General features: G+C 35.7%; 2 protein-coding genes across 2 annotated transcripts; one reads left to right on the top strand and one right to left on the bottom strand.

Moving 5' to 3' along the window:
- Nucleotides 1-20: 20 nt before the first annotated feature.
- Nucleotides 21-4133, bottom strand: LOC124825053 (serine/threonine-protein kinase PCRK1-like). Its single transcript, XM_088105578.1, has 4 exons — nucleotides 3828-4133; nucleotides 2744-3135; nucleotides 2104-2364; nucleotides 21-1039 (listed from the first exon to the last, which is right to left on the bottom strand). The coding sequence occupies exons 2-4, from the start codon at nucleotides 3119-3121 to the stop codon at nucleotides 866-868; spliced, it is 813 nt and encodes a 270-aa protein (XP_087961704.1). The 5' UTR covers nucleotides 3122-3135; nucleotides 3828-4133; the 3' UTR covers nucleotides 21-865.
- A 3923-nt stretch (nucleotides 4134-8056) lies between these two features.
- LOC124834456 (uncharacterized) lies at nucleotides 8057-16097 on the top strand. The gene is made up of 7 exons (XM_088105577.1): nucleotides 8057-8421; nucleotides 8738-8834; nucleotides 8924-9039; nucleotides 9511-9552; nucleotides 14692-14717; nucleotides 14902-15037; nucleotides 15299-16097. Exons 1-7 carry the CDS (start codon nucleotides 8097-8099, stop codon nucleotides 15424-15426), a joined length of 870 nt encoding a protein of 289 aa, XP_087961703.1. The 5' UTR covers nucleotides 8057-8096; the 3' UTR covers nucleotides 15427-16097.
- Nucleotides 16098-16345: the final 248 nt, after the last annotated feature.

Below are 16345 nucleotides of genomic sequence, written 5' to 3'. Positions count from 1 at the left end.
ACACAAGTAATATGGTCATTGGATTCCAATTTTTTATGGTTGGGTGCTGTTGAGCAATATGTTACACACTTGAACAACAAAAGGGGGTGCCAAAAGGGGGCAACTTAACCATCTGCATGCCCATGTTGAAATAACAGTGATAAAATGAAAGCTGAATTTAGATTGAGTATTGTATTAGACTATAGATTATTCGAGTAAACATTAATAGAGTACACATTATTTGCTGTTATAATTTTTGTTTTCTGCTTTATTTAGATACAAAATAGTCATTAGATGGCTTCTAGACTATGTATGTGCTATTGTTAGTTAACTGTAATCTATTAACCATAGCTAGTATCTTTTTTGTACAGATATAATAGCTTTTGTTGACCCTCATAAGGTAGCTTTTGCATCATTCAGAATTAATAAAGCTTCTCCTTTCTTTATGTTATATTAGAGTCTATCTAAAAGGATTACTCGCCATGTTACATACATATGAAGTCCAATAGTATATGAGGAAGTGTATTGGAGAAAACTTAAAATCTCATATCAACTATAGATAATATCAAAATATAGTATATAAATGGATATAATCCTCACCTCACAAAGTGATTTTGTAGGATTGAGTTAGGTCCTAATCACTCTGTAAGAATAATCAAGAAACTAACTCAATTTTTTACACACATTTAGCTTCTATAGATGGTTATTTCTTACGATTTTCAGAACTGAATCAAGATTCATTCTATTATACTTCATATTTTTCACAATGTTATCCAGCCCCACTCGATCTACAGACGACTAAAGATTTACCCCTAGTCTTATATTGAATTTCTCTATTTTCTCATGTGAATTAAAACGATTAAAGGCAATTACCAGTCTTAATATGTTAGCAATATCTATTTAAAAAATCATGGATTAATAGTACACAAAGCCATACCGCTGTTGAGACATGAGTCAGTCCATCCGATGGTCCCAACCTTGCCAACCCAAAGTCTGAGAGCTTTGCATTCCATTGTTCATCCAAAAGGATATTTGAAGATTTGAAATCTCTGAAAATTATCTGCATGATGAGTACATAGTTAGCATGGCATTTACTGCACCGAGATATGAATGGTAAATAAATTAAACATGACATTGATCAAAGTACTCAAATTAACTCCTCCCAGATACCTTTCTTCTTTTTTAGCTAAATTACACTTCTCTTTCATGAGATATGCTTAAATTACAGTGCCTTCCCCAAGAGATTTACATGTTTTATGCTTTAGTCTACTTTAACGTGAACAAGCCCCTTACAACTAGTTTTCTATCTTTGTGATCCTTAGGTGATGTCTAGTAGAAAGAAAAATTTTAGTTTCCCGGTTTTCTGAAATTGGTAAACTATATTTTCTATGCTTGGTTTACTTTAAGAAAAAATAACATCCTCACAAAAAGATTCTTACGAAAGAAGGTAGGAAGCTAACTTTTCTGAATTAAATAAAAATTTTAATGAGAAAAACACCATGTTAGCCTTATTACATCATTTAACACAGTAATGAATTAAAGAGTTTAGGAAATTTCTAGAAACACAGCATGAATATTTCTAGCAATATTTTTTATTAACCAAATAGAATTTAGTCATTCATGAGTATTATAATTCCTACGATTCATGATTCCCATATATGAAAAAATGTATCAGATAACAAACAACCTTTTAGCTTAGTAGGTAGACTCTGGAATGCTAGAAGATGAAATAAAGATTTTAAGTTCCAAAGCCATTAACAAGGGTGTCTAAAAACATCACTTCATCATTTAAAGTCCTAAAGTCCGTGTAAAGGCGATGATAGGATGCTCAAAACTAGCTAAAGTTTTACAGAGGAAAAATGTCCGTGGGAAACTCATTAGTAGTTGTTTGCATTAAATGGACTAACACATTTCATGTCATAAGGGAGGGAGTTTAAATGTTAACATAAAAGAGTGTGAGAGGAAAGTATAGTGTTAGCATCTTTTCGGTGAGGACAGAGTAATTCACCTTTTTCCTTTGGGGATGTGGCCATCTGGGTTATATAAATGTGCAGCAAAAGATTTGTAGACAAAGGCTTATTAAATTGAATAGGAATTTATGAAACTTGTGCCACAAACCTATACCTGAAAACCCATTTCTTCATGCAGGTATGTTAATCCACGAGCTGCATCTCGTGCTATTTTCAATCTCCTACTCCATGAGAGAGGAGCTTCTGATCGATGGGATAAATGGTGTTCCACACTTCTGTTAGGCATGTATTCATAAATCAGAAGCCGCTGGATTCCTCTTTCATCATCATCTGCACAATAACCCACTAGTTTCACAAGATTCGGATGCTCAACAACACCCAGAACATTCACTTCTGTCACCCATTCCCTGTGCCCCTACAAGCCAAAAGTAGAGTACCAAAAATTAAAGCGGAGAAAACAATACATAGAAACAAATAATTCATATCTTCAGTAGCAACCATAGCATGTCAGTGTATTTGGGAACGCACATCAAATTTATATCAACAGAGAAGCTACTCTTCATGGCTTCTGTAGTTAACATTAAATATGTGCATCGGATGTATGCAATGCAAAAATCAAACAACCACTTACTTGACAACAGAAATCTTCCAGCCTCAACTAGGGATAACAAAATGTAAGAATTTGAAGGTTTTTCTCCCAAGAAAATTTAAAGTATGCGATGAAAACATACAGTAAGATGACCTTACATTGGAGAGGACCTAAGATAAAAATAAAAAAAAAGCTACACCCTCACCTGCATTCCCCTTTTACTAAGCTGTTTAACAGCAACTTCAATTCTTCCAGAGGGGACCTCCACACTTTTAATCAATCCCAGGTAGACACACCCAAAGCCGCCCTCTCCGATCATAACAGAGCGACTGAAATTCCTTGTGGCTGATTTCAGTTCAGAAACAGTAAACACTCTGAGGTTGCTGGACCTCTGGGACAAACTGGATATTGCATTCCTCCTGAGAGATTCTGTGCTGCCATTGTCTGAAACTTCCTGAGAATTTAACTCAGAACCAGATCTTCTAATATCACCATACATGGAATTCTCTGACCGGCTCGATGTTGACGGCAAGCCTTTTGGCTCTTCTTTTTTCTCTCCATAGGAGAATGTAAAACACTTCATGGCTGCTGACTAGACTGCATTTTCATTTTCAGAAGAGAATGTTGAGATTTCGATATTCATTTAGAAGCAACATCGCATCCAATGTAAAGACATATATGATGAAGAATCCTCAAATTGAATTCAGAAAGAAAAAAAATTCCTTCAAATAACCATATCATCAAACACCTTCTAAAAAATCCATGTCGGCCTAATTCCCCCAGTCATCAACGTCTCCAATTTCAGATAATCCACATATAAACGTTTTTAATCAATGTTCCATGTTTCTTTTACCCTCAACAAAAGTTAAACAAGTCAGAAGGTTTCAGATAACCAATCACAATCTAGGAAGTAGCCCAATTGACCATAAATACTAACAAAAACTAAGTTTTACTTTTGGGAAATACATAATGAATTTTCAATTTTTTGTCTTTGGGGCGTACCAAATCTCCATATTCTCAGAAATACTGACAGAAACCATCAACCCGTACCAGATAAGTCAAAATTTGAAACTACAAAAGATTAAAAATTGGTAATGAAAACAAAATTTTCTTTTTGGGAAATAAGATTAGAATAGAAAGCGTCCAAATTGGTCATCCATATCACAATCTGAAAGTGTAGAAGCCCAGCACCGTTTGAATCGTATTAAGGATCATATGGGATCAGTTGCATGCACCCTTATACAAAAGGAAAAACTAGAAAAGGAGAGATTTTTGGGGGTGAAACTCACCTCCGGTTGGTGCAAAAAGGAAACTTTTGATCTAACAGAAGTGAGACGTTGGCAGTCCCCTTTGGGTCAAGATTCCGAAGAGGACCAGCACCATTTCATTTGCCTCCAAAAGTGGAGACTTTAGAGAGTGAAAGGAGAAAGAAAGTGTATAAGAGAAGTTTTACACACGGCAGCAGCTGCTGGCTTGGTCACCTTAGTTTACCGAACAAAAGTTCAGCCTAATAAAGTAAGTACTAAACATGTTGAGAAGAAAAAAATAGTGTGAAAAGGGTGTTGTTTTGGATTTGACTATAATAGTAACCATTCCTGGTGTAATCTATGAGCTTTGAGAAGAGTGACTCTTGAATTTAAGAACCTAAATGTTGAAACAATGAGTTTTAAAATCAAAATTAAAATTTAATTCTAATATAATGCTTAAATTATAAAAAAAATTATAAATTTCTTACATTGAAAAAAAAAACAATGTTGTAAAGTAAATATAATAAAAACAGACTCCTGTAACACTCTTTTATAATACTCATAATGGTGCCGTAAGAGAAGGAAGAAACAGCCTGTATCATCAAACTTAAGTTCCCTGTTGTCATAAAGTGATACATGTATTTAAAATATAACAAAAACGTTAGTAATACATTAATTAATATAATTTTTAACACTGTTTATAAAATTGTAAGCAGAATGCATTAAATAAAGTGTGAAAATCACAATAACTTGAGAGAACATATTTTTTTGTAAATATTCGGGTCCATACAGTTCTCTTAAACTAATCAAAAGAACAGTGGATAGTGAAGTGGATAACTGAATATACGCAGAATTTGGACGAAATGAAATAACTTATCCAAAACGTCAAAGAAAAGAAAATGTAACTTTGGAAGGAACGTGGAAGAAGCACAACTGAATGAAAACGAATAAAATAGAAAAAGTTAAGATAGCAACAATCAAATTAATGCAATTTCATTTCTTCGTCATAGTCATGTCATGGTGAACCTTCCACCACTCTTCTTCCTTTCATGTTAAAGTCTTTAGTGTTTGACTGCATAAATGGCAGAGTAATTAATTTACTATTTTTCTGCAGAGACATTGCAAAGAGTGTATCTTGTTCATAAAGATAATTCCAGTCGTGTTACAAAGAAAACAAGGTGTAATATTTTTAAAATATAATCTTTATAAGAGAAAATAGTAAAAATAAATTTATTCCAAATTGATTTTCCAAATTATACCCCTTTCATGCGATTTTTATCGATTTCTTTTAAATCAATTGACAATTAGTTAGAAAATATTAACAATTAAAAGAAGTATAAAAATTAATTTTATATATTTGTATTTTTTGACTTATGAAATTAAAATCATTTTAATTTGTTGAAATTGATATTTTGTTATGTAACTTCTTTATATTAATATTTTTATTTTAAGGTCAAATTTATTATTTTTTTTATATTTTAAAATAAAAGAAATCATTGGTACTTTTTAAACAAGTATAAAGTAAGTAATAAGGCAAATTCTCCCCCTTATCGTTTTTAAAAACAAATAACAAGGCCAATGAGCATCACCTCTGCCTAACTACACTTACACAGTTGGATCTTATCCAACATTTCATATTTTATATACTCTGAAATTGCTTAGACCTGTAATGTTTTTTTCTTTTTTTAGTTTAAAATCTCAAATAGAAGTTCATGAACATCAATTGTCAACAATTGAGGGTTGCCTATTTTGTTTCCATCATTGTGTACATAAAGTCTTGAAAAGTATTTTTGTCAAAACTTAAGTTCTGCCCATAATCAAAAGTTTTGGGGGAATTCCCCTTATATTGAACCCAAAATGCCCGTAATCACAGTTACATAAATATTGATAAACTATATAAAAAAAAACTCATTTATTGTCTAAGTTGGATGAACTAAATATCGTTTTTAATATCATGATATTTTGAAAATTCTTATTACCAGTCTATTGGTTTGATAAATTTTTTTTTTGAGGTTGTGATTTCTCTTAACATATGATTCAAAACTGTTAATTTGTCTTGACCTACGTTAATTAGGGTTAAAAAAATCTAGATAATTAAAAAACATTCCATTAAAAAGTTGATGGGATAAAAGATATTACAGAATCTTTCTGAATCATATCATAGACTCTCTTTTTCTAAACAAAAAGTATAAATTATCTTTTAAAATATATTACAACATTCAACTAAATAACATTCAACCAAATAATTGAGGATTGATATTTGTTAATACATGACTGAGTCAACATGTCTCGATAATTGCTTCGGAGGCTAGTCTCGACCTTTGGTTTAAGTCAGCCAGTCTCAATCTTTAGTATAGGCTAGTCCGTCTCAGCCTTCGACTTAGGGCCAGGAAGTTTGGAAGTTCAGCTCGAACCAGTCCGTCTTGACTTTCGGCCCGGGTCGACTTGTCTTGGATTTTGGTTTGAGCCTATTAGTCTTGACTTTCAACCCATGTCGTCCAATCACGGCCTTCAGAATCTGTCGACCCTTATCATCCTTTATCGTGTTAGTCCGTCTCAATCTTCATCGGCCTATCCCTACATTTGGTCTTGGTCAACCTGTTTCGGCCTTTGATCGTGGTTGGCCTTTAAGCCATCTGGACTTTAGACATGAGTTTGTCCGTCTTGATAATCGTTCATGTACGATTTTTCTTGGCCTTTAAATCGAATCGGTCTATATTGGCCTTCGATCCAAGTTGGCATATCTTCACTTTCAAACTGAGGGATCCCATCTTAACCTTTGATCTTATTTGACTCATCTCGACCTTTGGCATGAAGCCACCCATCTTGGCCTTTAGTTCGAATCGGCTCGTCTTGACCTTCGTTTTAGGATAGCATGTCTCAACCTTCGGCCCCTGATCAACATGTCTTGACCTTCGACTCAAACTAACCCATCTTAGCCTATGACCCGAGTCCATCCATAGTGGTGTTTGGCCTAGGTCAGATCGTATAAACCTTTAATCAAGGCTTGCACATCTCAACAATCAATCTAATCTGGTCTGTCTTAGTCGTTGACCCATGCCAATCCATCTTAGCCTTCTGAGCCAGTCCATTTTGATCTTTAATTCGGATCAACTTGAAAAGACTCTACTCGATCTTTGACAAAAACTTATAATATTATTTTTAAAATTTAATTAAAATATTTTGTCGAAACCAAACTTACCTCTTGATCATAATCCTAACTCATTTGAGAATGAATCTCGGAAATTGAGACTTTTTATTGGTCCCTCGTTTGGGAGTCTCTACAACAGAATCTTAATAAAAGATGGAGTAGAAGTGGCCCATCAAAAATTAACACCTCTTATGTTCTAAGCACTAACTACTTTTTTGCGAAAAAAAGAAGAGACAAAGATGTTAAGCAAGACAATGAAATTATGAAAACACTAACTATCAAGGAGGCTCGTAAGGTTGTTGTTGGGGGTGGGTACCAGTAATCCGAACCGAAATTTGCATAAAAGAAATTTGAGCTGCCTATGTAATTTTTACAAATAAAAATTATTATCTTCACACTTTTTATTATATATTATAACTAAGTTTAAATAAAACAACATGTAAAATAATGAGTTGTTTATAATTTCTTCTATTAAAATACAATTGAATGAATTGCTTGATTATGAAATGATATTTGAAGTCCTAAATTTGCTATAAGTTTATTTACATATGCATGTGTAGTTTGTTATTCCATTTTAAGTTATTCCCTTCTTAAACATTCTTCCTACTTCATGAACTTCATACATAATAGTCTAATACATTTAAACTAATGCAAGATTATCATTATTCTAGATTGTTTGTTTTGAGTTATTAATGCCCTACTTCTTTAATTGTTGTTTTATCTAAACTATTTTTAAAATTTTTAAATTAAAAAAAATATCATCAATACATTGAAATGATACTTTTCTTTCAAAATAAATGACCGTAAATTAAACAAGTTATGCATAAAACAAGTTATTTACAAAGTTTAAGAATTTTTGTTTTAAAATAATATTGTATTAAAACTAGTTTAATTTGGAGTGATTTATTTTGTGTCAAACTCTTGAAACTTATGTAATGTTGTGACAACTTTGATATAAAAATGTAACATATGTCACTTAGGACATGTTAATATTTTAGTTAAAATAATCCAAATTCAATGTAACGTTTTTTATGCAATTAACAATTTTGAGTTGAATTGAAAAGAAAAAAAAATGTAAATAACAAATTTGAACATATAGGAGAGCGCCACTACGCATGCACAAAAAGAAAAGGGAAAACGGAAACCTTCACATTAATACCATGCAATATATGAAACCGGCGTTTCGAAACGTGGCTCCCTACTGCCACGTCTTTTCTCGTTCCTTAAACCCTGATCCTCTCCTTCTCGTATCTCCGTTTTGGAGACCCGAAACGTTTCGCCTTTCAGTCCCCGTTTCATGCTTCTCCTCCTCAATGGCGGAGCCTCAGTCGTCGCTAGAGAAGCAATTCGACTCGTTTAGGGTTCAGCTGGAACAATCTGGAACGCTCCGGGACAGAATTCGAAGCGTCGTTTCGGAGATTGAGTCTTCCACTAGGCTCATCTATGCCACTCTTCTTCTCGTTCATCAATCTCGCCCCACACCCGGTACTACCGAACACACTGTGCTCCTCTGCTTTTCTTAGCCCTAACTACATTAGTATCCCCATCTCTTTCACGCACTTGCAAATGGATTTGTTTTTTATGGCTCGAGTGTTAAATAGAAAGCGTCAAGACTTAAACATGTATTCCGCAATTTCTGGTTTCATACAAAGAGACTTTTTTGTTATCCATTGCAAGTTTGAGATGAATTTTGAGGGTTGAAGTGTGTTAAGTTTATAGTTGTTTATGGTTTAGTTCATTGTAGCAAGGCAATGCATTCTGTCATTATCTCATGAATATTTGATTTTTTGGGTTCGAACAGGGCTTTTAGAGAAGGCCAAGTCTCAGGTCAATGTGTTAAAGGAACAGTATAAGGAGCTTGCTGAAGTTCTTGGAGGAAGCTCTGGGCAATACTATAGGTGATTAAATTCGGAGGAACTATTAATCTTTTATTTATGTTTTATTTTTTTGTGTCTTTGTAATTTTGCCTTTTTCTTGTGTAATGTAGGTATCATGGTGATTGGAAGAGTGAAACACAGACTGTAGTTTCGATGCTTACGTTCATGCACTGGCTAGAAACAGGAAGCCTTCTCGAGCACAAAGAGGCTGAGGAAAAACTTGGGTGTATGTCTTAATACTCTTTCAAATTTGAAGTATGCCCTATATATGTTAGAAGTGCCAGATGCTTCCATTCAATCAAAGGTTTTATAGCCTCAAATGCCATTGAATTCTTTGTTTTATATATAAGTGTCTTGCCTTGTGTAGATTTCCAATAACACGGGGTTTTAACATCTAAATCAGAGAACTAAGCATCTTTTGGACAGTTAAATTTTCGAACCTTTTGCAACGCTTTTTTAAATTCTAAGACGCATTTAACTTAGGATTGTGGTAATCTTGTATGGTCGATAGTTTATGGGAATTTGTCTACTTATCTTCTATATGCGCCATACCGCAATTGTCTTTTGTCACTCAGAATAAGTGGATGCAAATTGTGTTATTTTTTCCTCCCTGTTTCTTTGCCATGATGTCAACTACTTACCATTCATTCCTAGTCACTGAGATTTAGTAATTCTGTATCTAATTGTTGTTTTGCAGTGGGTTCAGACTTCGGTCTAGACGTTGAAGACTACTTAATAGGTGAGTCTTTTAAAACATGTACTTGTTTAGCATTAACTGTGTAATAATCGTTTCTGGAGATGAATATGATCCTATTGCGCATTTTCTCGGGCTAGCTTCCTTCAGGGGGCGTGGTCAACTTAAATATGGTTATAATTTTAAAAAAACACGGGTATGGCGGTTATAATAAGTGGGATTTCCGGGACAACGGATCAATAACCAAATGTGTACGTTAGTGTTATATTTATTGGAACATACGTAAAATGACACAAAACACAAAGGGTTTGCAAAGAGAAAGATAAAGCAAAACGAGAGAGTTTTACAGAGACGTCTGCATGGAATATATAGGCATGCAGAAGGTTTATACAGAAACAGAGCAACTAAACAGAAACTAACTAAAACAGAAAGAGGTTTGAATTACAACAGCTAACACTCTCCCTTAATTCAAATTCTCGAAGGACACCATTCCAATTTTTGATCGCATATTCACGAACTTATCAATGGCTAAAGACTTGGTACATAGATCTGCCAATTGTTCCAAAGTCTTGCAGTATGTCAACTTGATCCTTTCCTTGTTAACAACATCACGTAAGAAGTGAAATTTCACTTCAATGTGTTTGCTCCTCCCGTGGCTGACAGGATTCCTGGCAAGGTTTATGGCCGAAGTATTGTCCATTCTCAGCTCCACAGGTTCCTCCAAAACAATTCTCAGCTCAGACAATAATTCTTCAAGCCAAACTCCTTGGCATGCAGCATAGCAACCTGCAACATACTCGGCTTCGCAACTGGACAGAGCAACGACCGTTTGCTTCTTGGATGACCATGAGATGGGTGCTCCATTAATGAAGTATATGAACCCGGAAGTACTTCTCCTCTCAACAGTGTCACCACCATAGTCAGAATCGCAAAAACCTGTGATCTTCAAACAACTTTCCTGGTTTCCAAAGGGAAACAATATTCCATAGCCAGTGGTGCCTTTGACATATCTGAGAATACGCTTGGTAGAGTCCATATGACTTTTCCTTGGTTGGCACATGAACCTGCTTATCAAGCCTACACTAAACATTAAATCAGATCTACTATTACACAAAAATCTTAACGACCCAACAACCTGTTTGTATTTTGTGGCATCTGCATACTCTTCAGCATCGTTATTCCCAAGTTTTATATTTGCCTCTAAAGGACTTTGAGCTGCATTGCACTGGTGCATTTGAAATCTCTCAAGTATTTCATTTGCATACTTCTGTTGGTGCATAACAATACCTCTTTCAGACCGTGTGAACTCCATTTCGAGGAAATAATAGAGTTCTCCCAAATCTGTCATATCGAAGTCTCTTTTCATGTTCATCTTGAATTCATCTACATCCTCCAGCCTTGATCCTGTTACAAGTGTTAGATGTTAAGATGTGTGTTTCTGTTATTTGGGCTTAGTCTATTCTGTATTAAGGGCATTGGCCCATATCTTACAATATAAATAAATTACCCTATGTGTATGCAAAACACACAAGGGATATTTTCTCCCAATCTTCTCTATTTCTCATAACAAGTAAGTCATCTACGTATAAACAAACAATTAACATATTACCTTTTGATGTTTCTTTCACGTAGACACTGTGTTCAACCTTGCATTTTTCAAATCCTTGATTTATCAGAGAAGAGTCAATCCTCTTATTCCAAGCTCTGGGTGCTTGGCGCAGACCATACAAGGCTTTCTGCAACCTATAAACCTTTCTCTCATCATTCTTAATCTTAAAGCCTGGAGGTTGTTGTACGTAAACCTCTTCTTCCAACACTCCATGAAGAAAGGCAGACTTGACATCAAGCTGATAGATCTGCCATCTTCGAGCACAAGCAATTGCCACCACCACACGAATGGTTTCCAATCTCGCCACTGGCGCGAAAACCTCGTCAAAATCAATGCCCTTCTTCTGCAAAAATCCCCTGGCAACGAGACGTGCCTTATACTTTGACACCGAGCCATCTGGATTTAGCTTTCTCTTGAATATCCATTTGACACCAATGCTACATTTTCCAGGTGGGAGATCAACTAAGCGCCACGTGTTGTTCCTTTCAATGGAGTTCAGTTCTTCCATCATTGCATTCTTCCAAACAGGTTGTTTCAGCGCATCATCAACACTCACAGGCTCTGCCTCTGCCATTAGAGCTATGTGGATTAGACTCCCTTCCTCATCAATAGCAGAATCTGAGTACGTCTCATAATCGGAAAATCTTGAGGATCTCACAATCTGCCTTCTGGGTCGTTGATTACCAACTTCAACACTGATGTTCTCAGCAGAGTCATCCTCAGTTTCAGGTACAACCTTTGTTCCTTCTTCTTCTTCATGATTTTCGAGAATTTCTCGTATCAAGATTCTTTTAGGATTCTTATGCATGCAGCTCCAGTCCCAGGTTTCCTTTTCTAACACAAGCACATCCCTGCTGATGACCATTTTTTGCTTCCTTGGATTGTAGAGCTTGTACGCTCCAGTGGGATGATATCCCATGAACACCATAGGTTCACTCTTGTCTTCAAGTTTGGTACGTTTCTGATCTGCAACATGAACAAACGCAAGGGAACCAAAGATTTTTAAATGCTTTACAGAAGGTGTGTTACCTGTCCATACTTCGAGAGGCACCTTTCCTTTGATACGCTTTGTAGGACATCTGTTTAAGAGGTATACAGCTGTAGCTACTGCCTCTGCCCAGAAATCACGTGGCACGTTCTTTTCTTTCATCAAACATCTTGCAGTATTCAGGATAGTGCGGTTTCTCCTTTCTACCAGAGCATTATGTTGTGGGGTATATGGAGCAGTAACTTCATGACTTATACCTTTCTTTTGGCAGAAATCTTCAAACGCATAAGAGGTAAACTCACCTCCACCATCAATTCTAAGAACCTTCAACGTCTTTCCACTTTCTCTTTCCACACCAACAATATACTTCTTGAACACATCAAGAGCTTCTCCTTTCAATTTGATCATATAAACCCAACACATTCTGCTGAATTCATCCACGAACACGATAAAATACCTATTTCCACCAAGAGATGGTGTATCTAAAGGACCACAAATGTCCGCATGTATGATATCAAGGCATCCTTTTGATCTCATCTCTATTTCAGATCGAAAAACTTTTCTGGGTTGCTTGCCTGCCAAACAAGACTTACAGGCATCATCTGGTATGGAAATATGTGGCATACCTGTTACCATATCCTTTTCTTCGAGCCTTTTCAAGTCTCTGAAATTTAAATGTCCATATCGTAAGTGCCACTTCCAACTTTCCTCGTTCTTCACTGCTGATAGACATTGTATATTCTCGGTTCCATCGAAACATACTTGAAATGTTCTATTCTGAGAGATATTGCTAATCAAGACTAATCTATTCTTGCTGTCGTATAGCTCAACCTTATTTTGATTGCCCATAAACACAGTAAAACCTTTCTCAACCAATTGCCCAATGCTAAGGAGGTTGCATTTCATATCAGGAACATACAACACATTTGAGATAACTACCTGAGAACCATTCCTTCTATTAATCACCACATCTCCTGCACCTTCAACCTTTAATGTGCTATTATCAGCGAATTTAACTTTGCTCTTCTTGGTCTGATTAAAATTGACGAGCCACTCCTTGTTGCATGTCATGTGATTTGAACATCCAAGAGTCGAGATACCAGGTCTTGTTTAAAGAATTTGTACATTCTGTTGCTGTCAACACCATCAGAGTTAGTGTTGTCTCTGTGTCCGAGTCTTCTTCAGCAACATGCGCTTCTTTCTCCTTGCTCTTCTTCTCTTTGGATTTCTCTGGAAAACACTCAGACGCAAAGTGACCATACTTATGACAATTGAAGCATTCTATATTCCTTTTATCTTTCTTCTTTTTCCAGCCTTTCTTGTAACCTTTCTTGTCTTTGGAATCAGATGTACTGGTATCGGATTTCTCATCTGGTTCTTCATTATCAACGTTGTTTCCTTCTTTCTTCCACTTCCCTTTTCTTGGTTTTCCTTCCCATTTCTTGATCTTCCTTTTCTCTTCTCCTTTTACGTATCTGACTTTCAGAGCTTGATCATCACGTTTAGACTTCCTTTCAATCTTCCTCATTTCATAGGCTTCTAAAGAACTTTGAAGTTCCTCAATCTTGAGTTTAGAAACGTCCCTTGATTCCTCAATGGCAACAACTATGTGGTCAAACATTTCTGGTAACGACCTCATGATTTTTTCGATGACCATCGTGTCTGTAATCTCTTCACCACAGGCTTTCATTTGATTCTTGATCGTTATGACTTGACTGAAAAACTCATTTATTCGTTCACCTTCCTCCAATTCCAAATGCTCGTACTGTCTTCTGAGTGCTTGGAGTCGCACCTTAACTTTTTCTCCTCCCGAATAACATCGCATCAAGATGCCCCATGCTTCTTTAGCTGTAGACGCGTTCTGAATCTTTTCAAAATGGACGTCATCAACACATTGATGAATGAGCATCAACGCTTTATCATCTTTCTGCTTGAACTCCTTTTCTTGTCCTTCTCTGTCGGAAGAATCATCCTCTGTCTTCTCAATGACTCCACTTACACCTTGCACACGGAACACCACCCTCATCTGGGTGCTCCAGCGGTTCCAATTTTTATCTGTTAAAATTGGAAGTTGTGATGATGAAAGATCAGCAGCCATTCTCACGAGCCAAGAACAACAATCTTGAACAACAACAAAGACACCACCAGACACAACAGAAGCCTGGAGAGAAACAACGAAAAGCCCACACGCCCAAGGTAAGGGAACCTTGGCTCTGGATACCACTATTGGAACATACGTAAAATGACACAAAACACAAAGGGTTTGCAAAGAGAAAGATAAAGCAAAACGAGAGAGTTTTACAGAGACGTCTGCATGGAATATATAGGCATGCAGAAGGTTTATACAGAAACAGAGCAACTAAACAGAAACTAACTAAAACAGAAAGAGGTTTGAATTACAACAGCTAACAATATTTAGTCATTACTCATCTCATTAGTACTGATGATTCTTAATTTTTTTCCTGATTACATTAGTCAACCAAAATCTTCCAACTCCATCTTTTGATTTGAGCCATAGGTCTAGTTTTTGCGGATTACGATTTCATAGTTTTGTCGTATGTGTATTGATTCATTTTTTATCATGCAGGTGTCTGTTTTATGTCTAATGAATTGGTAAGAACTCATTTCCTCTGAACGTTTACGTATCATACTGCACAAAATAGTGGAGATATTCACTATACACTGTTTTTAACCATATGCACCTACACATACACAACAGATTATCAAACTTCTGTATGTTTAAGGAAAAAATATCATGACTATTGCAACCTAATTTACAATTCATTTGACATTGCAGCCAAGGTATGTGGTGAATCAAGTGACAGCTGGGAATTACGATTGTCCAAAGAAGGTCTTAAAGTTCTTGACAGACCTCCATGCTGCATTTCGTATGCTTAATCTTCGCAATGATCTTTTGCGAAAGAAGTTTGATGGTATGTTATTACTTGTACCTTGTCCATGCCTTCTTTCTTTTCCTTTCTATTGTCATCACACTACCTAATGATAGTACTGTCTTTGTATTCTCAATGTTGACACACACACACACATACATATATATAACAGATATGTCTCACTCTCCATTCCCAAAACACGTGCACCAAAGATACCTGCACTGTTTGCATATATTACTTTTTCTAGAGGAGTTGACTGATACCGTCCGTTTGCATGATATCTTTCAACCTTTAACATGGCAGGCATGAAGTATGACCTAAGAAAAGTAGAAGAAGTTTATTATGATGTTAAAATTCGGGGTTTGACACCGAATGGTGAGCTAATTGGAGACCTGGAGATCAAGGAACCAAAGGACAATCGTTTGTTGTGATAGCTGTTAAGCTAAAACGAGAGAACTTACGACATGGAGCTTTACCGACTGCTCAACAATTATGCACCTTAAATAGTTTGATAGGCTGCTGGACTTTCTCTTTAGCTGTAACTGAACTTTTCCATCACCGCCACCACCACCTCTACAACCACCACCACCACCTCTACAACCACCACCACCACCAATGCCAATACCACAACCACCACCACTATCAACACCAATACCACTACCTACCACATTCACCACCACCACCACAACCAACACCAGCACCTCGAATACCAACACGACCACCAACAATACCACCAATGCCACAATCACCACCACCACCACAACCAGGTGTTTTCACAATGTTCTAAATGGAATAGTTTTTTTTTAATCTCTCACGTCTTTGGTAATCAATGAACTGAATGAAGTAATTTCCTGCTATAAATTGATATTAATTAAGGAATCCAGGAGACATGAAAGTGAGAATCAAGGAGGTAATTCGTTTATTTCTTAACAAGTAACACGCTACGTATAAGCTTAAATTGGTGTAGGGATAACCGGTCTGACTTTGATTATAATTGTCTCTATTTTTCTGTAAAAGTTAACATCTATTCTAGATGCTCATTTGGATTTTAGCTTTTATTTTTGTTTTTGTTAAAGCAATGGTATTGTGATATTTGTGTCTATATTTATATTTATTTGAATATTAACTAATTCTTGTTAATTAGTTATTACTTAAAGAAGTATTATTACGACAATATAAAATCTCATTTAGGTTCATTTCTTATATCTCATCAATCACTTGTTTCTCTAGTACATATAATTCAACAAAAAAAAATACAACAGGTTAAATCAAAATCTAAGAGAATCTATATTATGACATAAAATATATTTCTAAAATCAAAATTTATGTGAAGAAATAACATCTATTCAC

The sequence above is a fragment of the Vigna umbellata genome, chromosome 1 (genome assembly GCF_029865625.1).
Source record: "Vigna umbellata cultivar VRB3 chromosome 1, Vumbellata_1.0, whole genome shotgun sequence".
Taxonomy (NCBI): domain Eukaryota; kingdom Viridiplantae; phylum Streptophyta; class Magnoliopsida; order Fabales; family Fabaceae; genus Vigna; species Vigna umbellata.
The sequence above is the reverse complement of the archived record's forward strand: the minus strand, read 5'-3'. Positions and strand labels throughout refer to the sequence as shown.